The following is a 27,500-nucleotide window of genomic DNA, read 5'->3' on the forward strand; positions in this document are numbered from 1 at the left end:
AAATAGAGGGAGACTTCGAAAAATAGAGGGAGACTGAAAAATAAGGGATGTCAGGAAGGATGAGGGGAAGGGAAGAGTCCATGGGGTAGACAAGATGCAGGATACAGAAGCAAACTCTCAGGGATGAAAAACTGGAAACTTGAAAGGAGGTGGGCTTGGGTCGAGGGAGGGGATTAACAGGGGTGGAAAAGACCATGGTTTTGAATAGGAGATGATGGTGAATAGCTGTCTTGAAGACCTGGAGGGAAGACCAAGATTGAAGAGAATGTGGAAGTTTATTCCATGGGAAGGAAAAAAGAGGAATGGATGAGTGGAGTTGAGCAGTGAGCCTAGAATTCTGATAATTGATAAGTAGTGAAGGCTTACTCTGAATGACCTTACCCAGAATCAAAGGTATGCACTTACTCCATGCCCTGCGTTGCGTCAGCTATCGATATGGTGCTGTCGTGCCCTGACCAGGCTACCTTGTTTCCGCTTGGAGAAAAACAGACACCATGTACCCAACCTCCACTTCCACCACTGAACTCTGCCATCAGCTGTCCAAAAGGCATTTTGACTCCCCATGGAGTAGGCGAAGGCTTTTCCTCAACCTCCTTGATGTAAGCAGAGTATACCCTGCAACCAAGAGAAGTTTATTTATAAACAATGAAATGTCCTTTGAAGGTAAAAATGGAAATAATATTCAAAAGCAAATCGAAATTCTTGTATTTTTTCTATACAGTGTCGAGGCCTGTGGAGGAACAAGAAGGCACAACGGACCAGGACATAACAGAATGAAAAGTGCAGTAGAAAAGGGAGAGGGACACCAACAGCAGGGCAGAAAGAGACATGATGGGAGAGAGGGAGACATGAACTTGAGTAACAAGTTGAACAAGTTGGCACAACGGGTGAACAGTGAACAAGTTGGATACAGGCACAAACTCTCAACCACAGAAATGGAAGGGAAAATTGGAAAAGAAGAAGAATGTAAAAATAAATAAATAAATAAATAATTAAATAAAGAAGAGGAGGGAAAAGGAGCAGGGATAACCTGGAAAATGTAAATAAATAAATAAAGAAATAAAAGGAGGGTGAATGCACAGTGAGAACCTAGAAACCCAGAAAGAGGTGGAATTGACGAAAATAAAAAACAATTTATGTGACCATCAAAATTCAACAAAAGTTAAACAAATTAATGAAACAAATTTTTTTTTTTTGTTTTTAAAACAATTCAATAGTTTTAAATTAAAACAATTAAATTTAAAAAAATAAAACAAAAATGAAACAAAAAAACAAAAAGTAACCAACTTGAAGGATTGAATCAAATTTTTTTTTGAAAGACAACCTGCACTTGAAATCGCAGGAACCTGCAGCCAGTAGAATGTTGTTGGGATGCCAATCCAAGTTTAGAACTGTTGAACGAAGAGATTTCTTAATGTGTTTACTCACCCACCTGCAGACAAGCGCAATGATCATGGCACCAGACACATCATATTGCAATCAACATAGTGTAGTAGATAGTAGAAAAATCGTGCAAATTATGATACAAGCATCAAATTTGTCATTTCTGTTCTGCAGGGCTTTCTGATCAAATCTGCCCAATTGGCCATTTGAAAAAAAAAATAAAAGTCACAGCTGGCTGAAATTCTTGAAGTGCAAGTGAACATCCCAGACAGAGAACCAAGGGGAGATGCAGTCATCATTGATGGCTCAGCACTTATCAATGCCCTACCTCCACGCACTTCAAAGATATTTGATGACTATGCGAAAGAAGACATCATCCCAAAGGTGGAATCCTATGGTGTCAGGTACGAGAGGGTGGACGTAGTGTTTGATGTGTACAAGAAGTCAAGTCTGAAGTCCGAGGCAAGGTCGAAAAGGGGGCAAGGAATCAGAAGAAGAGCGACAGGAACCAGTAAGACCCCAAGTAACATGGGAAGCTTTCTTTGAGATGACAGCAACAAGACTGAGCTGTTTCACTTCCTTGCGGAAAAGATGGGTGAAGCACAGACGACAAGCACAGTCATTGTCACAAAAGGAGAAGATGCCATGAGCAACACAAGGAAGTCACTGGATGCTGTGTCTCCATGTTGTCATGAAGAAGCTGACACTCGAATATTTGTACACGCCAGGGATGTAACGACGGATGGTAGCACGTCCATTATCATTAAGGCTAATGACACGGACGTACTAGTCATAGTAATATCTGTACTGCCATCCTTACAGGAACTCGGTCTTCAGAACATGTGGATTGCCTTTGGCCAAGGAGCAAAGGCACGATGGATTCCAGTCCATGAGGTAGTTTCTGCAATAGTGCCTGAGAAAGCTAGAGGGATCCCATACTTCCATGCGTTGACTGGATGTGATGTCGTGTCTGCCTTCCGCGGTAAAGGGAAGAAAACTGCGTGGCAGACTTGGAACGTCTTTGATGATGTTTCTGAAACATTCACCAATCCCAGCCAGCATCCAACATTGATTCGTGATCTTGACTTTTTTTGAAGTTTTTTTTTTTTTCAAATTTTTCTAAAACTTGGATTTTCAAATGGCCAATCAGGCACATTTGATTAGAATCGCCAAGAGAACAAATGTGCCATATTTGATGCTTGTATCATCATTTGCACGATTCCTCTCAAAAATTGCTGTTATCTGCCCCACTAAGAGTCGATAAATGACCATTGTCATGGAAATCAGAAGCTCAGCATCTTCCCTTTTGCGTGCATGAATAACCATTGCTCACACATATTCTGAAGGAAGCGCAAATAAAAACGTTTGTCGTTTGATGCCAAGAAAGAAAATAAAATGTGAAAACCCGCAACCCTTTCTGACAACACAGCAAAAGCACTCATTTTCCGATGAGGAACGATGAGATAAACACACAAGGTGATGGTGCTGTGGGGAAAGCTTCACGCAGAGCGACACCCAATTAGCGACATTTTATTTTGGATCCAACACTTTGTACACCAAAACTACAGTTTCACCTGATACAAATTGCAACACAGCTGCAATGCAGCTGAGCACATTTACATGTGCACACAAGGCAAAATATATTTAGGTTAACATTCAGGTCGAATGGCTTGGCAGCATGTTCATGTAGCAAGTAAAGCTGCCATCGGTTTAGAATGCCATTTCCAACTCCACTCCAAAGAAGGATTTCCGCATTTTTGTTCCTCCGTTTTGGTAATGAAGTCTGATGAACGATGATCAGTATTGCCCTTCCTCAATCCCACTCAATTTTGCTTCCACTGGCACAGGCTGAATGAATCGGTGTGCCAAACCATAGCTGACAGAATGGAAAGCAGACTAATCACTCTTCATCTCGGCGTAAAAAGGACTATATGTCAAGATGACCACGAAGCACATTATACGAGATGCAGAAACGGTGTCTGGTGATATGGTGAAAGGGAAGCAATTCTGTGGCTTCCTGCATTTTTGTCCTCAAAGCGAATTGCTGGCAGTTGCCAAAGATGAACTATGGTTGGAAACAGGAGGTGGGATTTGGAGGTGAGATTTAGAGAGGAGGGATGTCTGCTGCACCTGATTTGCTACCGGTCGGTTATGCATCTTCCTCAAATATTGGGGTTGTATAACTCGTCCACAAAGTTTAACATAGCAAAGAAACCAGAAAGCCATACAAGCTTGACATCAGACATTCATATTGAAATGGCCATCTACAAAATACCTAAATTCATGGATCAATTTAATGTCAGCATCAGATAATTAAATAAATAACAGCCAGATCATTTAAAAGGTTAAACTAAGAAACTAAACAAGGGAAAGAAAAGTTTCATATCATGGAACACAATCCCTTATAAACACAAAACCAGTTTGGTTAAATAAAAGCAATCGATGAACAAACCAGAGCATGCTTATAACTCGTAAATACTACTCGATCGGTCGTCTGCCTCTAACTTCATTTTAGTGTGTGCAAAATTGATGCCTTCCTCCTCCACCCTTCTCCACTTACACCACCCCCCCACCCTCTAGCTCCCAGCCTCTTCTCTTTCCATTTCCTTTCTCAATTAAGACCTTGCCACTATGTATACGGTGCCAAATATGGATAGTAATACGATATAATGTATAAAAAGATTTGCATTTTCTGTCACGCATACCATCGAGTGGCAAGAACTCACACCATTAAAGTCGGTGCACAAACATTCCAACTGCACTCGTGGGGAACTGCCAGCCTGACAGTCATTGCAACCAGCAAGCGAGCTACATGACCAAACCAAAGAGCCACACCATTTCAAACATCCCACAAAGGCACATGCCGACCTCAAAACTATACTGCACACTGGTGAAAACCATTGCGAGCCACCAACAGCTGAAAGTGATGCGGTTTGAAATCGTAAACTTGCGACACTTAAGTTACTGCACAGCTCAACGCTATTCAGCCTGTGTCTCAAACAGGGGAAGCGCGTCATGAGTTATTTAAATAGAAAACTCTCAAAGCTCCATCGCTTTGGAATGTTATTTCCTGAGAGAGTCACAACATTATGGCCTTGTGGTCAGAACATTTAAACTTGTAAAAAAAGAAAACTATTTAAAATGTTAGTTGCACACAACTAATATATAATCTAACCTATCAAACTCAAAAGACATTTCAATGTACTTATTTTTTTAAGTTTCTCTGGCACGCAGAGTAAATGCTTGAAAATTAGTTACGCATCAAAGTGAGTTCATCAAGACCTGCATTTTCTAATCTGCTTGTGACAATCCCGGCATGCCGCAATAAATAGCTTACCCTGTGTAACCAAAAACCAGGGCTGAAAGGATCATGCAAATTAAGCACAGCTACTTGCTATCAAGTGAACACATAGCATCGTCTACTTTGCTCAAAAAGAGCACGAAACAGCAAAAATCTATAAAACTTGCTTTTGGTGCTTCTGACTTGAGTTCCACTGTTATAATTAAAGACAACTGTTTAAACAGATAAAACAATAAGTTGTAGTGCAGCTGGGCCATCACAAGCAGGAACAGAAAGTCTCAAATGAGCTCGATGTATATTCCAAAAATAAAATAAAATAAAATAAACAAAAATCAGATAATGTCAACATTTCACTTAACCACTGCAAGCTGTATCCTCGACTGTCAATGCACAAACTTGACAAGCCCAACCCACAAATTAAAGCATGCTTCTATTACACAGTGTAAAAGTGCCAAGAGAGTGGTGAGTCGAGTAGAGAATGCTCATTTAAAAGGGACAAGCTGGGTTGAAAGTAATGGATACAGTGGGGGCAGGGAGGACTGTACAATTTCTTACAGTCTTGTCAAGGAACAGAAATTTAATTCTAGAAGGATCTCAATACAGAGAAGAGGGACTGCATGGTCTGAGAGGGTTCCGCGGCAGAGAGGGGAAAGAAAGAGAGAGCTCTGCGGAGGAGAGGGGGAAGAAAGAGAGGACTCCATGGTGGAGAGGCGTGAGAGGGCTCCGCGGCGGAGAGACATGAGAGGGCTCCGCGGCGGAGAGGCGAAAGAGAGGGCTCCGCGGCGGAGAGGCGAAAGAGAGGGCTCTGCGGCGGAGAGGCGAAAGAGAGGGCTCCGCGGCGGAGAGGCGAAGGGGAGGGCTCCACGGCGGAGAGGCGTAAGAGAGGGCTCCGCGGAGGGGAGGGGTAAGAGAGGGCTCCGCGGAGGGGAGGGGTAAGAGAGGGCTCCGCGGAGGGGAGGCGCAAGAGAGGGCTCCGCGGAGGGGAGGCGCAAGAGAGGGCTCCGCGGAGGGGAGGCGCAAGAGAGGGCTCCGCGGAGGGGAGGCGCAAGAGAGGGCTCTGCGGAGGAGAGGCGTAAGAGAGGGCTCCGCTGTGGAGAGGCGTAAGAGAGGGCTCCACGGCGGAGAGGAGTTAGAGAGGGCTCCACGGAGGAGAGGCTTAAGAGAGGGCTCCGCGGGGGAGAGGCGTAAGAGAGGGCTCTGCCACGGAGAGGCGTAAGAGGGGGCTCTGCCATGGAGAGGAGTAAGAGAGGGCTCCGCGGCGGAGAGGCGCAAGAGAGGGCTCCGCGGAGGAGAGGCGTAAGAGAGGGCTCCGCGGAGGAGAGGCGTAAGAGAGGGCTCCGCGGAGGAGAGGCGTAAGAGAAGGGTCCGCGGAGGAGAGGCGTAAGAGAGGGGTCCGCGGCGGAGAGGCGTAAGAGAGGGCTCCGCGGAGGAGAGGCGTAAGAGAGGGCTCCGCGGAGGAGAGGCGTAAGAGAGGGCTCCGCGGAGGAGAGGCGTAAGAGAGGGGTCCGCGGAGGAGAGGCGTAAGAGAGGGCTCCGCGGCGGAGAGGAGTAAGAGAGGGCTCCGCGGAGGAGAGGCGTAAGAGAGGGCTTGGCAAAGGAGAGGCGTAAGAGAGGGCTCCACGGCGGAGAGGCGAAAGAGGGCTCCGCGGAGGAGAGGAGTAAAAGAGGGCTCCGCGGTGGAGAGGCGTAAGAGGGCTCCGTGGAGGAGAGGAGTTAGAGAGGACTCCACGGAGGGGAGGCGTAAGAGAGGGCTCCACGGAGGAGAGGCGTAAGAGAGGGCTCGGCAAAGGAGAGGCGTAAGAGAGGGCTTGGCAAAGGAGAGGCGTAAGAGAGGGCTCCGCAAAGGAGAGGTGTAAGAGAGGGCTCCGCAAAGGAGAGGCGTAAGAGAGGACTCCGCAAAGGAGAGGCGTAAGAGAGGACTCCGCAAAGGAGAGGCGTAAGAGAGGACTCCGCAAAGGAGAGGAGTAAGAGAGGGCTCCGCGGAGGAGAGGCGTAAGAGAGGGCTCCGCGGAGGAGAGGGGTAAGAGGGCTCCGCGGAGGAGAGGCGTAAGAGAGGGCTCCGCGGAGGAGAGGCGTAAGAGAGGGCTCCGCGGAGGAGAGGCGTAAGAGAGGGCTCCGCGGAGGAGAGGCGTAAGAGAGGGCTCCGCGGAGGAGAGGCGTAAGAGAGGGCTCCGCGGAGGAGAGGCGTAAGAGAGGGCTCCGCGGAGGAGAGGCGTAAGAGAGGGCTCTGCGGAGGAGAGGCGTAAGAGAGGGCTCTGCGGAGGAGAGGCGTAAGAGAGGGCTCCGCAGAGGAGAGGCGTAAGAGAGGGCTCCGCGGAGGAGAGGCATAAGAGAGGGCTCCGCGGAGGAGGCGTAAGAGAGGGCTCCGCGGAGGAGAGGCGTAAGAGAGGGCTCCGCGGAGGAGAGGCGTAAGAGAGGGCTCCGCAGAGGAGAGGCGTAAGAGAGGAGTCCGCAGAGGAGAGGCGTAAGATAGGGCTCCGCGGAGGAGAGGAGTAAGAGAGGGCTCCACGGAGGAGAAGGCGTAAGAGAGGGCTCGGCAAAGGAGAGGCGTAAGAGAGGGCTCCGCAAAGGAGAGGTGTAAGAGAGGGCTCCGCAAAGGAGAGGCGTAAGAGAGGACTCTGCAAAGGAGAGGAGTAAGAGAGGGCTCCGCGGAGGAGAGGCGTAAGAGAGGGCTCCGCGGAGGAGAGGCGTAAGAGAGGGCTCCGCGGAGGAGAGGCGTAAGAGAGGGCTCCGCGGAGGAGAGGCGTAAGAGAGGGCTCCGCGGAGGAGAGGCGTAAGAGAGGGCTCCGCGGAGGAGAGGAGTAAGAGAGGGATCCGTGGCAGAGAGGCGTAAGCGAGGGCTCCGCAGCAGAGCGGCGAACAAGATGGCTCAGCAGCAGAGAACCAGAAAAGATGGCTCAACAAAAGAGAGGCAGAAACGAGAACTCACCAAAGAGGTTACAAAAAGGGGTACAGAATGACAAGACAGGACATCGCAGGCCAGGCCAGGCCTGAAGAAGGGCTGGGGAAGATAGCGAAAGGTAGGAATGGACACGACAGGCCTGAAGGAAGGACAGGGCAGGGCACGACACGACACAACACGCCCGAAGGAAGGACAGGGCATGTCACGACACGACACGTCTGAAGGAGGACAGGGCATGTCATGACACGACATGACACGAGAGGCCCGAAGGAAGGACAGGGCAGGGCATGACACGACAGGCCCGAAGGAAGGACAGGGCAGGGCAGAACACGACAGGCCCGACGGAAGGACAGGGCAGGGCAAGACACAACATGACAGGCCCGGAGGAAGGACAGGACAGGACACAACACAACAGGCTCGAAGGAAGGACAGGGCAGGGCACGACATGCCCGAAGGAAGGACAGGGCATGTCACGACACGACACACCTGAAGGCGGACAGGGCAGGGCACGACACGACATGACACGAGAGGCCCGAAGGAAGGACAGGGCAGGGCACGACACAACAGGCCTGACGGAAGGACAGGGCAGGGCAAGACACGACATGACACGAGAGGCCCAAAGGAAGGACAGGGCAGGGCACGACACAACAGGCCTGACGGAAGGACAGGGCAGGGCAAGACACGACATGACAGGCCCGGAGGAAGGACAGGACAGGACACAACACAACAGGCTTGAAGGAAGGACAGGGCAGGGCACGACACGATACGACACACCCGAAGAAAGGACAGGGTATGGCATGACACGACAGGCCCAAAGGAAGGACAGGGCATGGCAGGGCACGACACGACAGGCCCAAAGGAAGGATGGTACGAAATGACACGACAGGCCCAAAGGAAGGACAGGGCACGACACAACAGGCCCGAAGTAAGGACAGGGCAGGACACAACACAACAGGCCCGAAGGATGCATAGGGCAGGACATGACACGACAGGCCAGAAAAAAAGACAGGGTAGGATTGGAGAGGCCAGGCCATCTCCTTAAACAACATGAAATGTTATGAAAAACAAGAATCTGGAAGGTAAAAAGGCAACATGGTGACAAGGAAGGCAGTGGGGCCACAGTTGGATACAAGCACAAAGGCAATGAACTAACAACAAAAGAGGAGAGAAAATAGGTTTTTTTTATGTAGATGAGAACAAGACTGGGCCCAATTCACTGCCTGAGGACACTCCAGCCTCCACTGGGAGAAGTGCAGGGAGGCGTGGATTCCAATGACAGCACAGTGTTGATGTCACAAATGGAGGAAAAAGAAACACAGGTATGAAGGCAGTATTTTATACCAGAGGCAGCAAAGATTTGGATGCAAAGCAAGATTCCAGGCTGTCATCTGCCTGAAGATTGTTCACTGAAACGGTACGAGCTCATATTTAAATTCAGAGCCTCAAATCAATGCTGAGAGAGCAACAGCATAGCCAGAGTTGAATGATTGGAATGTAATCCAAACTGATAGTTAAAGATCAGGATATTAAAAAAAGAGGAAAGATAACATTAGAATTAATGATGAATTTGCATGACATGACTTTACATGTCATTGCAAGTAAAATTACAGGTCTGTAGTTGATGGGATGTGTTTATGCATCCTTCTTGGAGGATCCTTATGTTTGCCGACATCTGGCAGATGGAAGATAACCCAAGGAGAATGACAGTTTAAAGATTGAAACAAAGGAGAAGCAAAAGGGCAGCAGGTCAGACTTTGAGAACGTAGGCATGCATGCCATCTGGGCCCGTCGGCGAAGAGTCGAGGCTGGACATAACTTTTTCCACCTTTACAGGTGAAAAAAAACTGACAAATTCCAGTAGACAGGAGGTAAGAGGGGGCTATACGAGGACAAAGGGGGATGGGTTGTGTATGCAAGATTTGGTGGCAAATACCAAGTTTCGACATTCTGCCTTATCGAAGGCAGATTCCGTAGTGACACCATTTAAGGTGTAGGTGGGGATTGAGGGTAAGAATACACCAGAGACTGACTTTACTCGGTGCCACAAGTTTAACGTTCATCTGACGGATGGCACACGCATCCAGGATGACAGTTTATAGCTGAGCCAAGATTCAAACCCAGGATGGACAGCTCAGAGGGGAGTGTGCATACCTCTCGGCCATCCCACCAGCCCCAATAAAATGAAATGGGTAACATCAAAAGGTGGATCGATTTTACCCTGAAGGCCTTCGAAAGACAGCAGGGAAAAGGATCTCTGGCTTCAACTGCACACAATTGTAAGATCTTCATTCACAGCTGCATATCTTGCATTATTAAATTAAATTGTAATCTGGGACACCAGTCACACTACAACAGGAAAAAAAGAAAGAAGCAACACTTGATGCACCTGGTGAACACGTGTAGGTGTTCCACACATTGCACAAACAGCAGCAACTTTGGTTTCTGCAGGTACATTTATTTTGTAGTACGAGTATATAGCCTTTGTGAAACGATGTTTTACAAAAGAAAACTATTGCTAACAGAAGGAAAGCAAGATCCGTGGCTTTGAATTATGAATATATCCAGCTGTGACCGCTCACCAGTCATTCTCCTGCTCAAAATAGCAAACAGATATGAGACGAGCCCCACTTCCCACAGCGAACTTGTTTTCACGTGGTGACCACTTCACGCAGGTGGCTGCGCGGTTGATGCGCAAGATAACAAGCGTCGGTTTCCACGCACCCTCGCGCAGAGTCCACACGTACGCATTGCGATCAGCGCCGCATGTTACGATGCGGTTACTATGAGGTGCCCAGTCAATACCTGCAAATGGCAAGGGATAACGATGAGAATGTGGAGGAACAAGACATTAAAAACACAAAAGTCGATGGTTAGACTGAAACAACTTTGCTCAAATAATTTTATGGCAAACATTAAAGTCGTACAAATAATAGGATGCAAACAAAATTCGTTTACAAAATCATTCGATCATGATCACATCACAAAATGTATATACTGTTTAGACGAGGCCTGAACAAATCAAGAACCAAAGGAGAGATAGTGTATTTTTTCCCAACCAACGAGATCGTCGGTCATTTTCCATCTGCATTCAGATAACCGAGAGAAAATAAATCATAATTCTAAAACCACAGCAGGCTTGAGACAAGGCTGAGCGTAATTGGCATCTGGAAGCACAGCGGTTACAGCAAAGACCTTCATTCAACAGCCCACAGCCTTGTCATGATAATAACACCCAAATGTCCCCACATTGTATGCAACTTCAAACTGTTTCTTCTGTTTCAATAGCATGGCCAACATGGTTCATCAATTAATGCATCGAATTGTCCAGGAAGTACAATTTTGTACAAGTGCTAAGCATGGAGTGATGCTTCAAAAAAACTGGCAAGCAATTGTAATCGAGTTGGTTGTCCAATGCAGGCCGAAAGCCTCCCTCAAGAAGATCAATTCTGTTAATTTCAATGTATTTTGAGGCCATTGTACTCCAGTAAAATTTTCAATTTCATCTCTCCACCTGATCTTTGGTCTACCACCACTTCTTCCAAGGCCTTCTCCAGGTTACCAGTTTGCAATTCTTGTTGTAGCAAGAACGGACAACTGGTGGATGTGTCCAGCCCAGTTCCTTTTCAGTTTTCTTGTAATGCAACCAGAATGTCAATAAATTGTTTTATGTCTGATCCATTAGTTTATATTGTCATCCCTTTCTATTATGCCAAGACATCACCTTTCCATGGCAATTAGTTTTTGCTCCTTCATTGTTAACCTCCGCCATCGAAGATGGACGGAGGTTACTGTTTTCACCCCTGTCTGTTTGTTTGTTTGTGAACAGTATTACGGAAAAACTCCTGGACGGATTTCGACGAAACTTGGTGGGGGGATTAGGTATGGTGCAAGGATCATGCCATTAGATTTTGGACTTGGTCCAAAGTCCAATATGGCCGCTATGGCGGCCATTTTGAAAAAATATTTGAATTTTGGTTTTCGCATTTCTTCATGTTATAAGTGATTTCCAACCTCCCCCCCCCCCAAAAAAAAAAAATTTAGAGAAAAAATATTTTTTGCAACTTTATTTTCAAAAAAATTTCGATTTTATTTTTTTGCATTTCTACATGTTATAAGTGATTTCCAACAAAAAAAACATGCCAAAATTATAATTGCGGCTGATTTTGGAAATTCAGGTGGATATACCTACATAAAATCAATTTCTGTCTCAAGGATTCTAGTTATGACGAATGAATTGAGTTTGTAAAAGTTAAAAGTAAAAGGGAAAGTTGCAAACTATAACTCTGTGAGCACTGTTGACATCAAATTGAATGAATAGGTTATCAGGTTCACTTGAGTGACCTTGCAGTATTGGCGGCGGAGGTTTTGCACTCTACCAAGTGCTCCCCCTCTAGTTAACTCTGTTACCGAAGGTGGACGGAGGTTACGTTTTCACCCATCTGTTTGTGTCTCTGTGAACAAGATGTCTCAAAAAGTTGTGGATGGATTCGGATGACATTTAGTGGACAGGTTGGATGTGTGACAAGGACGACTTGATTAGATTTTGGTGAAGACCTGGATACTGATTGGGATCCAAGAATTTTTAAAGTGATTCTTCACCATGTCAGGATTTTGTCCAGACTCAGAGCTTCGACTTCAGGTTGTGAAGGAGTTTTTCCACTCCCGTGGCTGATATAGCAATGGTGTGTATGTCTGGGATCCTGGGTTTCATGGAAGAAGGGCAGCTGGATAAATTCTCCATCATTAATACAGAGCTAAAGTGATCATTGAGAAAAAATTTGCCATGCCCATTGGAATGGTTACAATTTCTCCTTTAGCTTTCAATGATGATGTAACAAGTAGCGCTCGCTTATTGAATTGCAGACAGTTCCAAAAGGGTTTGTCGTTTTCGATTTCATCTCGATTTTCAAGTTTATCTTTACTTCTTGCTTTTTATTATTTGCAAAATGGAAGATTTTTCAAGTATATTGGTCAGTTGATTTTGTTATTCTATCCGTTTGTCTGTCTGTCTGTTTGTTGCCTACCGGTCACAATTTTAAACCGATTTCCACGAAACTTCACCACATGGTAGAGTTTGTCATACTAGTACGTGCACATAAAAAAATAATAATAATAATAATAATAAATAAATATTCAAACCGCGAGCAACAAACAACCACACAGGCCGTTTCTTCGCCCTCGCGTGCCAGTACGTGCGTGGCCCGGAAGTTCGTATATTATTCGCAATTTCGTTTTAATACCCAATTATTCAATCAGCGCCAACCTTTTCGCAATGTCGTGGCAAGGAAAAACAAAAAGAGAAGAAAAGAGAGAAAAAAAAATTTACTTCCTGGTTCGGAGCATACCAGCACTCTGATGTTACCGAAATTTATGCACCCTCTAATATGAAAACGATCGTAACTTGGGGCATTGTGTTTATCTATAAATGCACATAAGAAATCGAGAAATTATTAGAATACACGAAGTCATCATTATCCGGAAGCCCGTATGTTGTAACCCGTAATGGGGAACGCGGCTGAGCTTCCCCTCCCCATCGGCCACGCCCACGCAACAACGTGTCTTGTCATTGGTTTGTTAAATAAATGGCCATAACTTGGGAAGCACTTGTCCGATTAATATCAAACCTTGAAAAGGCACATCCTCAGGTCCCCAGCAATATATCTGGCAAGTTTCAATTAGATCGGACCAGTGGTTGTCGAGAAACAGCGGTCACACACACACACACACACACACACACACACACACACACACACACACACACACACACACACACACACACACACACACACACACACACACACACACACACACACACACACACACACACACACACACATTGCTGGAATTGTAGATAGATGGAAGAAGCCTGTCGTTGTTGAGGTCAAAAGGTCAACAACGAAGGTGGTATTTCTAAAATACTCAATTTTCATCCGATCGACTTGAAATTTGAAGAGGATTTATATTTCAGGTCAATGAATTGAATCACCAATTATTTTTGAGGTTAACGTAGGCCAAAAGGACAACATAGTCCCAAGGTTGACAACTCGGGAGGTATTTCTAAAATCCTCGATTTTCATCCCATTGGCATTTCAGGTCACTGAATTCAACCAGCGAATTATTTTTGAGGTCAAATTTGTTTTATGGATTTTGCGAGTGTTGTGCTCTGCACGACGTCTTCTACTTGTTTTATTTTTGTTCATTTTCTTCTCTTTTATTTTCTGTTTACTCTTTTAATTGTCCTTCTTTATCTATCTGTCTCAGGAGAAGCTAATTCTTACAATTATTTTCTTGTAAGGCTCACTTGGCTGCACTGGATCGGTTAGAGGGTGGAGGAGTGAAAGCTGAAACCCGAATCTGAACCAGGTTCCTGGTGATTACATTTCCTGCTTATTCAGGTTCCTTCTGATGAGTCCAATGCAGTATTTGGTCTTTCATTTGATTTAGTTTTCAAACAACCTTTACGAAATCAATTGAAAGTAAAGGTGAATACAAATCATTGGTTAAATCAATATCAAATTAACCGGCACATCAACGCGCCGTTAATGTGAACATAAACAAAGCATTTATCCCACAGTCTACATGAATATTTGACAGTTCAAAGCACAGGAGAAATTAAAGAGTTGGAGCTGAAGAACACATTTTCCGCTGATCATTCCAGTGGGGGGGAAAATCTTGCAAAACGTTTTGCCGCAAAAAACAGGAATTAAAAAAAAAAAAACTTTCACAAATAAACCAATCATTCGCTTTTCAGAATTGCTTTAGGAAAGGGGAAGACACATGGGGAGAGGAGGAAGCAGAGACTTTTCACCACAAAATAACCCCCTAGTCCCCATTGGTGTAGCAATCAAAGGATAACCAACATGGTGGTGGGTAAACTGTGGATATAATCACAATAATGATTGTTGTTACACACACACACAAAGAGGGGATACATCTGACATGCAGCAAGCTATGAGGTATTTCTGACATCAAACAATGTAACAGGATCAAGAACCAGTTTGTTTGTTTTTCCCTTTACCAAATAATTGTTATGGCTGGCCTCCATCGCCAAAGATCACATACGACATATGCTTATGGTGTAGGAGCTGCTGCCAACATAGTAACCACACACTGAAATAGTAAGCAACAAAACTCGGTGTCAAGGAGGAGAGGAGAAAACTAGACCACCTGCTACCCAAAGTTCAGGAGAGAATTGAGTAGAATTTGTTCAAAATGCCGATGATGCCTCGCCTACTTTGTGAGACATGGTGTTTTAACATCCACCAGCAAATGCTCGCAAAAAGGACCCGAACTATCATCAATCTGTAGGATGGGACATCGAGAGAATCAATGCCCTGTCTGCGAAGCACCAGTCCGAGAGTTTACAGTCGGGTCAGGAAATGAACCCAGACCAGCCAGATGAATGGTAATTGTGCTCCCTCGGCACCACCCCGTCAGACCCCAAATATAATGAGTACTTGACGAACAACACGGTCTACAAGAATATTTTATTCACATCACAATAAAATACACCCGTGCGGGAGTGACGGTCATCTCTGCGAGAAACAAGCATGAGTTCCTGTTACTAGGGTGTAGTGTTCTCGGGTCAGGAGGGATTTTTGGCCAACTTTGAAGTCACGTGACGTGAAAACGAAAGCGAATATCGAAAATCCGGCCCGACCAAATCTAGATATTTTCCCATAGATTAATTTGCCACAATCAAATTCAAGATAACAACAAATGTAGGAGGAGATAGATTTTGAAAATCGTCATTTTGCAACTACATGAAGCAGTTTTCGCATGATTCAAAGTCACGTGACGTGTACGTATTCAAATATATCGGTATTCTTTCGAATGGACATGAAAGACAAGGTCAGCTGCTATGCAATGGCACCATTCACTAACTTTTACCATGCCCAGTGGAGAATATATAGCCTCCTGAAGGTAGGGCAGTTTTTAGGGCAAAACGAAAGCGAAATTCGAAAATCCGTCCTGATCAAATTTAGATATTGTCCCATACATTCATATGTCACAATCAAATTCAAGATCGCTTGAGAAATGTAGGAGATAGAATTTGAAAATCGTCATTTTCCCAACTTCAAAGGCCTCGTGACCTTTACCTTGACCTTCAGTGACTTTGAAAGTCATACCATCGTGTACGTCTCATCGACCTCTATCAGGATCACTAATGACCAGATCTCCCGCTTCAACTTAATTATGAACGGATGGACGGATCGAAGGACATCGACACCCATATTATTAGGTCATGCTCGAAGAGATGACCTAAAAAGGTTGTACAGACATGTTGAAATTTTATCGCTTCACCACTTCAAGCTCAACACAATCACAGTCCATGATAATGATGAAGCTCATTGAGAAAACAGTCACAAGTCAAATATACCCAAATTCATCTGACATAAGTGGGGTATTAAAAAGGTTGAACTGCAAACAAGAAACTCCTCATAGAAAAATAAAATGAGTCAAAGCCAAATCTTGGTACATATTTAGAGCAAATATACATTTCACGAAACTGGGTTCCACATATTCAACCATCCACAACAATGAAGGGGCATTACGTGCAATTTCATTATTTGTCTTGCAGGTGCATCTTTTAACCCATGCCAAACAATTAAACGATTTGATTTTACGCTTGTTCTTTGGGAAATCAATTCCCAAATGCTATGAATCTATAATAGTGAATTCCTCGGAATACTTATGCGGGCAATGGGCGAACCTCCAATGCCAACAAATCACTAAAATACAATGACAGGAGAAAATTCGTTTTTGAGACGTAGAAGTTGAAAATGGCAAAAGTAAAAGTTGTGAAGGGAAAACTCTGCAAGGTGGAACCATGTGAAAGTTTGACCCAAAAAGTTTTATCCAATCGATACTGCAAGAGAGCTGTGTGTGTGTCACCATTTGTCTCAGAGATGGCGGAACGTATCTTTGTCAAACTTTCAGAGGTTCATCATTGAGTGCCAGGGAATGTTTTAGGCAACAAAAAAATTCGAACATTTTGAAGAAAAAAAAAAGTGCGTATTTTTATATATTTCTTTTTTAATCCCTGTATCGTGTTGAAACTTTTGATCAATGCCAGTTATTTTTGAAGTACACATACAAAACAATTATCAGACATTTAAATACAAATAAACCTCTTCTGGAAGCGGTCAAAATTAGTGGTACATCATCATCTTCTTCTTCTTCTTCCTGAACGGCACTATATTTATAGAGAGGCAAACAACCTAAAAACATCAATGGTACATTAACAAGCATCCATTCGACGAATAACATCTAATTCCACTTCTAAGGTATCACTTTTACAATGCCTCTAAGCGAATAATCTACAGGGGGTTTACAAAGTCCCGTTACCCCTTCCAAAGAACTTGATAAATTAATATAATAAACACACAAGAGATATAAATGTAAACCATGAATACACAAAACATTGAATGTCATAAAAACCAAAATATATTGTTATGGTTGTAGGGGAAGATGGAGGAATTTAATAAGGAATTTAGCATTGAATAGAGTTGTTTGGTCCGTGGACATGGAGGAGGCATCGTGATGTGATTAACGAGGGAAACTGTGAGCTTAAGTGCTACTTGTCACCACAAGGGGGGTGGTGTCATGTTAATTAGCTAGGGTTTAAGAATAAGCTTCTCCAGTATGCAATTGCCCCCCTGTGACTTTTCCTGATGTTCATATATTTCAAGATCGATAATAAAGATCGGGAAACAGCCTCTAAAACAACTATGGGACAAGCAAACGTGCCGAGCAGGCAGAAGCCCTGCATTTCCGGGTTTCGTGCGAGCAGGCCACGCCCCGGAGGCGGAGGATTGTTAGGCGTGGGAGGAATCAGACTAAATAGGATGAGAGATCGGCAGAGTGCACGTGAGAGGAGAGTGGAGTTCATGGTGAGCGCATGCACGAGGAGGACGGCACGATCCTTGCATTCGTGTTGAGGCGACTTGGGTCATGTGATGAAGCAAGACACAGGACTTTGGCTCTTGGTTGGGTTGGTGAGGATGATTGACGCACGAAGCAGCTGCACTGGGTCTCTGAGCCTTGATGTGGTGTGTCGCTCACAGATTGCCTGTCGTGCATTTGTCCTGCTACGAGATAAGCGACGAGGCGCTATTTTGCACGCATCTGCATGTGCTGGTGGAAGCGCCTCGATTCCAAGTTCCACAAAGACCAGCTCTGGGCCAAGCTAAGTACAAGAATAAAGGAAGGGTTTTCTCTTTATTGCGTTTTCCCTTTGTCTGTATTTAAATGTGTGAAGAGGCGCCTCAACTTTAGGATTTATTTCCTTCATGTTTTTATCATTACCTTTTGAATTGTTGTCCTTTGTAAATATTCGTTCATTTTCATTAAATGTCTTCATTTTAAGAAACTGGATCTGTGTATTTGTAGTGGGGTTTGAGTATAACCCCCCCCCTTCCGTGCGTCCTTTACTGTGCTGTGCTCCTCCGCCTCTCCGCCACTGCCTCTCCCACATGCGTTCAAATCTCCGAGGATCAACGTGACCGCCTCCTATCAATAAGGAACTGCTTGACCGTACGAGGGGCTGGTGGTGTTAACCGCCCATCACCATAATTTGGGTCGGCGATTAATCCAGGCCAGCAACCCCCGCGACAAAATATAAATGTACCAGGGTGGATGATTGGGGGGTGTGGGGTGTGTGAGAGGGTGGCAACAGGACTTTGTGACCACCCTATCAGGTACAGTACTCTATGTGTGAAGTTGATTTTGCGATCCCTTGGTTTTGAGTCTCATGGTCATAGACACAATTGACAGTGGCAATTCCACGGGGTTTACGCTAATGTCACGGGACTGTGAGTTGGACATGCGACCATGACGGGCCATTTTCAAATCTCTCGATAGCGCCAAAGCCTTTGTAGCTCGATGAAAGGTAATATTGAATGATCCCTGACCCCCGTTCCTTTGTGGGTGAAGGGAAGTGTTTTATGCCACACAAAAAATATATACTGGGCAATAATGGGTACCCCTGCAAATCCAGTATATAACAAAAAGGTTTGCTTGTTTGTTTTTTATGCATTCAGACCCTGCAGGAACCACTGCAACCAAACTTTGCATGGCCTCCTCTTTCATCGAGAGCAAGGTTGAGGGCCATGTTCAGAAAAAAAAAAAAAAATTAAAATCAGTGTATGTCTATATGTATGTTTGTATGTATATATATATATATATATATATATGTATATATATATATATATACACATCTCCTGGTGTTGGCGTAGTGGTTAGGGTAGCGGCTTGGGATCCAAAAGGTCCTGAGTTCAAGCCCCGTTGGCTGCTTGAATTAATACACATCAGGAGGTTGACTCAGCCTGTCATCCTTCTGAGGTCGGCGAAGTGAGTACCAGTGTACTGGGCCCGGTGTATGCCCCGGTTAAAATAGGTGTACCATATCCCTGTGTCGTAAGAGGTGACCAGGGTTGCGTCAGGAAGGGTATCCGGCATAAAACCTGTGCCAAATCACGATGCGGATCATACGGATGATCCACTGTGGCGACCCCTAACGAGAGCAGCCGAAAGAAGAAGAAATATATATATATATATATATATATATATATATATATATATATATATATATATATATATATATATATATATATACACATATATATATATATACACACACATACATATACATCCACGAGAAGTCTTGGTCGACCCATGTGAGCATGTCTATCAATTACGTACCATTTGAATGCGAGTACTGCACTGTACTGTACTTTGATCAACTGTTGAAATGCATAGCATTGCACCATGAGTATGTCTATTAATTATGTATTTCTGTACCATGACCACATCGAGACCTTTCAAACCATTAATTATTTCGAGTTTGGACCATTATGGTGAGAGGAGGGGGGGGGGGGGTGCGTACTGAAAGTGCAGTGTGCTTGAACATATGGATGTGCAGCAAGTCTAGAAATCTCAGAATTTCAGTCTTCTTGCACAAATTGTACTCAGCACCAGAGACAAACAAATCAACTCTCTTCTTAAAATCGAATAACCTTCGTAATAACTGCCATGTTATTTATCAAATGTTCCAATAAACCAATAGCCATAATGGAGTCATCCAGTTTGCGAGTGAACAAGTATTATAATTCTCCATCATACTTCTGATAAAGTATATTAGTTTACTTGTAATTTAAAATTTTATAATGTCAGCTCGCAAGTGTTATAACTTTACATGGTACTAAATGTGAGGATGATGTTGGTAAATGTGAGAATGTTGTGAAGATGGTGGTGGACTTCCTGTGTGGGGATGTTAGACACGACATGCTGCTGTAGATGCTATTATCACTGCCCATTATAACATAATAGTAACACTATTTAATGCAGTGTCTCCCACACAATTGATAAGATAATTCATTGTGAAATGGAAATTAAACTCTGCAGCATGTAAATCAGTTTGATTGTTTTTTAAAGTACAGAAACAAGTTATAAAAAACGTTGTTTTTAATGAAAAAGGATATAGGGGTGTACCAAAAAGTATGTACACAAAGGAGGGATAGTCACAAGATATTATCATGTGAAATCATCCCTAAATCTTTCTTTGAATAATGGTTGTGCCTGCAAATGACACGATACATAGCTCTTGATTTAGTTGGTGTGTGTGTGCGTGTGCGTGTGCGTGTGCGTGTGCGTGTGCGTTATTTCACTGGTCAATTTAATACATTGAAACAATCAGCATGCACTATCATTGCAAATGAATGAAGGTATGGACATGGAACAACCATTATTCACAGAAATGTAGGGATGGTTTCGCGTGATAATATCTTGTGACCATCACTACCTTGTTTACATATTTTTGGCATACCATCCTTACAATTATTTATTATTATCTCTCCATAGTGCTGATTAAAGGCTGCATGGGTGGTTCATTTTCAAAGGCAAAATGAAATTAATTTTTATCTTTCCAAAACGAAGTTTTTGCAAGATATGTTAGTCAGCTTGTATGTTTTTTTTTTTGTTTGTCTGTAATCACATAAAAAAATTCTGCAGAGCACAGTTATCATTGGAAATTTTTGTAACTTCGCATATCAGAGGCCTATAGAGGTCCCTTTCAGAACATAAAATTTTGAAGGTCAAGGTCAAAGGTCAAGGTCACTTTGTCGCAAATCAGGGGAGTCGACGAAACCCTTATTTTTTGAGTAATTTTGATCGGATCGTCTTCAAACTTCATGGGAATATAGTTCATGGTCTGGCGCTCAGCTGATTAATTTTGGTGGCGATTGGCCTTGACCTTCATAGTTAGCGCCTTTGGTCAAACAAATTTGACCCCAAGGTCAAATTTTCAAGTTTTAGGAACCATATTGTGTAGTACCTCAAATTGAACACCTCGATGAGTGCTTCTAGATATGTCAAGCTTGAGACATTATGACGTCATTTGGTGACGTTATGAGGCAAACGCATATTTTTCATGGTTACTCTGTAGAACGATTCTCATCGGAATCTCTCGTAGGCAGAGATTCCTCAAGAGTCGCTCCTGGTGGATAGGAGCTCTGTTCACCTCAGTGTGACCTTAAAGAAGTCACACGTGGTCACCTTTTGGCAAGATACGGGTCACCCTGCCGGTGACATTGGTTTTTTCTTTTTTAAGCAGATGAAAGTACTGAAAAATAATAAATTTTTCGTGATGGAAACTATTTTTTGCACTTGTTGCAGGGAAATGCATGACCAAATGTCCCAATTTAACAGGTGAACAGGTAATAGGCATGAACAAGTTATATGCATGTATGATGCACAATATACTGTCATAGCCAAAAATATTGGCACCCTTGCACTTTTTTCAAATAATGCCCCATTTCTTCCAGAAAATTGCTCAAATTAAAAAATATTTTGGTATCCACAAATGCATTTCTTTGGTTTGCAGTGGAACAAAACAAAAAAAGCTGAAAAAAATTACTAAATCTCAGCTTATTCCACACAGAAATCTGAAAATGCCCCGGAACAATATTATTGGCACTTTTTAGAAATTGTTAGAAATAATGAAATTTCAAGCAGGTAATTCTCCTTTACTTTGGAATTGAACTCACCTGTGGTGAAGTTGTAGGTGCCTGCAATTAAAAAAAAAAAATCACTCATTCAACCAGTTTGAAAGGAGAAAAGGAGTCATTCTGCTGTTTTGTGTCACTGTGTGTACCGCAATGAGCATGGAGAAAAGAAAGAAAACCAGAGAATTGTCTGAGGAGGTCAGACACAAGATTGTAGCAAAGTACGGACAATCTCAAGGCTACAAGTCCATCTCCAGAGACCTTGATGTTCCTGTGTCCACCGTACGCAATGTTATCAGGAAGTTTAAAGCCCATGGCACTGTCACCATCCTCCCTGGACGTGGCTCAAAGAAAAAAAAAAAAAAAAAAACTTGATTGAAAATTGCAGTGAAGGATTGTTTGAATGGTGGAGAAAGCACCACAATCAAATGCCAAACAGATTCAAGCTGACCTTCAAACACAAGGCACGACAGTTTCAACTCGCAGTATCCGTCGCTAACTCAATGAAAGGGGGTCCTATAGATGGAGACCCAGGAGGACCCCACTGCTGAAAGAGTGACAAAAGAAAGCCTGACTGGAGTTTGCTAAAACACACCTGAACAAGCCAAAATCCTTCTGGGAGAATGTCCTGTGGACAGATGAGACCCAATTCGAGCTTTTTGGAAAAGCACATCTTCTCTCTGTTTCCAGAAAACAAAATGAAGCCTTCAAAGAAAAGAACACCTTCCCTACAGTCAAACATGGAGGAGGTTCAGTGATGTTTTAGGGTTTCTGTGCTGCCTCTGGCATTGGGTGGTTTGAATGTGCCATGGCATCATGAAATCAGGAGATTACCAACGTATTTTAGAACGCAACACTCAACCCAATGTCAGAAAGCTGGGTCTCCATTGAAAGTCATGGGTCTTGCAGCCGGAGAATGACCCCAAACACACTTCAAAAAGCACCCAGGAATGATTCATGACAAAACATTGGACTGTTCTGAAGTGGCCAGCAATGAGTCCAGATCTAAATCCCATTGAACACCTGTGGGGAGATCTGAAAACAGCAGTTGGGAGAAGGCACCCTTCAAATCTGGGAGAACTGGAGCAGTTTGCAAAAGAAGAGTGGGTCAAGCTGCCAATGGAGAGGTGTCGGAAGCTCATTCATGGCTATAGGAAGTGCTTGGCTGCAGTTATTTTGTCCAAAGGCTGTGCTACCAATATTTAAGTCAAGGGTGTCAATAATTTTGTCAATACCATTTCAATTTATTTTCTGATTTAAAAAGGCTATTTAAGTTCTGAATCAAAAACAAAGGTTCTGTAATTTTAAAAGTGAAATAAAGAACTGTGGACACCAAACACTTTTGTTAATTTCAACTTATTTTCGAGCAAATTACGAGTTATTTGAAAAAAGTGCAAGGGTGCCAATATTTTTGGCCACGACAGTATACACACAAAAATATCCTCTGCAAAACTGGCATCGAATTAACATTCCATAAATTTTCTGACAACAAAACTATGCTCCTTTACATGATTGAGGAGGACATGTGTGTGAGACGAGGATCGCCTCCTCCACCCTTTCACCATACTAAAGCTTCATTCAACAGGAATACGAGCGGATCTTGAATGGTTTCGTTCGTGTGGGTCAGGGGAGAGAGGGAGAGGGAAAGTGGGGGGAGGGGGGGATCGGGGGAGTGGTCCACACCATCCGGTACCGTCACACTCCCAAATTCAACCATTTATGGCATCATGTTTCAAAACTGATATTCTGAAGTTAGGAGTTGCTTGATTTAGTACGACACACAAGAGAAGCACACAGGAAACAATAACAGGGCTATACATCTGACTCGCATCGGCATCTTTGAGTAGTCACAGGAAGTTTTTTTTATGCCTGTCACTAACTGAAGGAGCCATGACTTTTCTTTATGAATATATACTTCCCGACTGCCATTGTTTAAAGTCATTGCTGATCACATTCCAATCAGGACTCATTAATGCTCTTCCAAAATGGCCAATGTACGACAAATTGGGCAATGTCACATTGGATTGGGGAAAAGCAATACATCGTCTGAAATTGCTGCTACAGCATACATGCACTGTTTCTTGGAAGCATCAAGAGAATTTTTTTTTAAAACGTTACAACTCTTGGTAATGTAAACAAATGGCCTCTGGCATATTTGGAACACTCTTACCTGTGATGCGCCCATTGTGCTCTTTCAGTTCATTTGCCTTCGTCCACTGAGTGCCATTCTTCTGAAATATGTGCACTTCATGGTTGTTGGGACTAATTGCAATTTCTAGAAACAAATGAAAGAAAGCACTTAGGACAATTAACCAATGAGGTCTCTTTTGCTGCGTACTATAGTAGTACAGTGCTGCAACATGCAAGCTTCAGAGTGTAAAGTTTGACATAAAGCTACATGAGCACTCGGTGCGAATGATTCCGCAAGTTAGATTCATAGAGCAATGAATGGCACAAAGTATAACATTCTCGTCTGGAGCTGCAGGCACTTTACACTGGGTTGCTGGCAAACTCAGGACTCCCGACTGAACAACTGCAAATTTCTGTTTTAATTCACTCAGTGGAAGCTGGACAGGATTCATAAAGATCAGCAGTGCAGTGTATTGGCTGAAAACTAAAGGAGATGCACAATAGATGGTTGCCAAGTTGAATGGATAGGTTCCATGGACCATTTGTCTTGACGAGTATTCATCTGCACCGGCAATGTGTGAATTATTATGGAAAATAGTTGCATTACCTCTGCCACCGAAGGTGCACAGAGACCGTTTTCACCCCTATTCATCTGTCTGCAAGCAGGATAGCTCAAAGAGTTATGGACGAATTTGGACAAAACTTGGTGGACAGGTTGGGTGTGTGACAAGGACGAATTAATTAGATTTTGTAGAAGATCCAGATCTGGACACGATAATTTTTTTTTTTAATTGTTTAAAGTGATTCTTCACCGTTAAGAAATTGTTCCAAAAAATGATAAATAGCATGATATTTCAAAACGTTGCGGTCAGATTCGATGAAACTTGTTGTCGAGTTGTGTCGGTGACAAGAATTTGGTTAAGGGACGGATCCAGATCAGGCCTATCAGTGGGAAACAAAATGTAAACTGTTTAGCCTGGAGGAGGCTCGACCAAGTGCCGTTCTAGTTCATATATTTTATTAGAATTATTCAAAATTGGGAAAGGGGGGAAATTTGCAAAGAACTTCATGCGTATGCCAACATATATTGTTACAAATGTGGCAGCCATGTGCACAGAACAGCCAGAGTACCCGCAAGTTCAGTTATTTCGATAAGTTATTCAGTTATTTCAGTCCCGTCCCTATGTTTAATGGGTGATTAAGTGTACGTGCACTGCGAGTTATTTTTTCGTCAGAAATAATACCCAACAACAAGAACATCCTCCTCCTTCGCTCCTGCCACCATCGGCCTTCCTCACGCGCATGCGTGCCGAGCACAGACGTGGGCGGGGCTTCCATCGCCTCAGATCGGAGCCCCACTCCAGAAAAATGGCATGGAGTGTTTCCTCTGCCCAATGAGCGAAGGGCGAGCATCGCACGCATGCCCCAGCCAATGGGAAGCCAGAACGCCGAGAAAAATAGGAGAGAAGCGCCAAAACGAGAGAGTCGAGAGGTGCGCGAGAGAAGGTTGTTGGTCGGACACCCACCCTGTGTTCTGGCCTGCTGGGCACTCCTTGTCGTGGTCGTCGATCTTCGCCCCTGGTCTTCTCCTCGGCGCTTGGTGCGAAGCTGACCGTGCGGGTTCGAGTCCCACCGTGGTGGTTTGTGTTGGAGCGCGTGGGCTGGTGGTCGGAGCGTCCGACTTCCCCGCCAAGAATCCCGGGCTCCACAGGGGCAGGTCGGCAAGCCGCACGACGCGGCCAGGTACACCACGGACCTCTGTCCCCCCAGCTGAACTATCCTCCTCGGCTGGAGGACCAAATAAAGACCTGGTGGGGTCCATTTCTTTTGGATGTGTGTGTGCATCTGTGGGCCCAGTCTTTAAGTAGAAACGGTATCAGTGCCTTGCATCATTGTACATTTGATTATATTTGGGGTAACTCTGCTCTTTGTCTTCCTCTCCCCATTATAAATAAACCCCTGTTAAATGTACCAGCTCGTTGCCTGTCGTTTCTATCATTGACCCAGCACGGTGCGGGCTTGAGAAATAGGGAGGCCGTTTGTGCCGTAAAATTGTTCATTTGGTCCGGCAGGCTACGGTAATCCCCGCTCGGTTTCACCGGGTCCGAGTCGGTAACAGCGACTCAGTTCGGACAAAGTCGGCCGAGGGTGTGGCTTCCCCGGTAGTTAGACGGCGTGGGTACTTAGGTAAACTGTAATTAGACAATTAACCCCACCCCACGCAGTCGAAATATTGGCGTCCACGGTCCACTAAGGGACCCATGACCTACGGAGTTACCCAAAGGTTATGACCTTCAATTCCGGTGTTCGGTGGGAGACGGCCCAACTGCTCTATCTAGCGGTCGTCCTCGCCACCGAACCCGGCACAACAACATTATACAATACATGTGGATCAAGCTAAATGAGGTCGGCGTGGGGATAAAAACAACTTTTGGATATCTTGTCCCCCATTCATGTCGTTGATTAGAATATAGAAGCTTGCCAATTGCACTTCAGTAAGCAACACCACATATTGACGACTGCACGGCAACATAACCGGTCACAAAATAAACAAAAATATTTATACCGCAGACTCCAAGACGACTCGAGGGAATCGATCCTGGTCAAAATCCAAATGCATTCTGGGGATTAAGTTTGTTTATTACAGGCCTTGTAGTCTACAACTACGAAGCACCTGTTGGGGTGGGTCAGGCTGTACCTTTCATGGTGCGGTGAAAGCATGTCCATGTCATGAATTTAATATACAATACGAACAAGCTTTTCTGTGAGCATTAGTATATTTGAGGTTATTATTTTCTTTTTTTCCATTTGTCTTACAAAATGGAGTGGAATGCAAAACCAATTAGTCTCAATGAGTATTCCTTCGTATTTTGCATTCAATTATCCCTAATATTTTTTTTTTTTAAAGACTCAACATCAAACCAAATCAAATCAAAGTAAGTGACGACAAAAGCCAAACAGGAAAAATTTCAGAGCAATGGCAACGGTTCTCCAACAATTTCATAAAACACAACTTCAGTGAGTGAAAAGTGACAAAAATGAATGAGCACAAAGCAAAACGTGAAACTTTGAAATAGAAAGTGGCATATCTTACGCGAGCGATCTTTGTTCCAAGCGTGACACGTTATGGGCTCCAAGATGAAGCTGTACAGCGACATGATTATCAGCAAATACCACGTGAAGACCTGATAGCATGAACACAAACCCCACAAAAATGTGTTATCGTTGATCAAGCAATAATACAAACAGCATTTCAATGTCAAAAGCAGCTCAAAGATTGGAAGAATTTCATTCCACAAGTTTTCAGAAAAGAAAATAATTTTTTTTTTAATAATCATATTTCCTCTTAGATAATTTTGTCGACGTAATGTGTGGGGGAGGAGGTGGGACTGCCATAAAGGGGATCCACAAGCATGGAGTTTAATCCAATACAATAACATCAAAAAACTAATCATATCACATCATCCGTCCATGTAGTTTTGTGTTCGTGATATTTCAAAAACGTGGAACATTTCGCTTTCATATGACAGATATCTATTCCTCATGACATTATCTCAACCTGATTAGATCACGGACTTGATTGGCTGAGTTCTGTTGCCATGGCATCATCTTGGTAACTTGACTTGTGTACACGATATTTCAAAAAACAACATTCAACATTTCGCTTTACTACGATACAGATCTATTAATCATACCACCCAAAAGGCAGGGGACCTTGAGTATCAGCTCATTGTTACATTTCCGGTTAATTGAATACCACAATCCACGGGCGTTTCAATTT

At 43.9% G+C, this 27,500-nt stretch overlaps 1 protein-coding gene across 2 annotated transcripts in view; it reads right to left on the reverse strand.

Moving 5' to 3' along the window:
* Positions 1-27,500, reverse strand: part of LOC147035084 (actin-related protein 2/3 complex subunit 1A-like) — an 80,561-nt gene that overhangs the window by 50,944 nt on the left and 2,117 nt on the right. For both annotated transcript variants that reach the window (XM_085893406.1, XM_085893414.1), the window contains exons 2-6: positions 26,814-26,904; positions 23,760-23,864; positions 10,166-10,388; positions 1,325-1,432; positions 406-615 (exon numbers count right to left, since the gene is read on the reverse strand). In XM_085893406.1, coding sequence (XP_085749532.1) covers positions 406-615; positions 1,325-1,432; positions 10,166-10,388; positions 23,760-23,864; positions 26,814-26,877 — 710 coding nt within the window. In that variant the 5' untranslated portion in view covers positions 26,878-26,904. The remainder of the gene's footprint in view (positions 1-405; positions 616-1,324; positions 1,433-10,165; positions 10,389-23,759; positions 23,865-26,813; positions 26,905-27,500) is intronic.

Source organism: Eptatretus burgeri, chromosome 1, assembly GCF_056783735.1.
Source record: "Eptatretus burgeri isolate ZD-2024b chromosome 1, Ebu_testis_v1, whole genome shotgun sequence".
Classification (NCBI taxonomy): domain Eukaryota; kingdom Metazoa; phylum Chordata; class Myxini; order Myxiniformes; family Myxinidae; genus Eptatretus; species Eptatretus burgeri.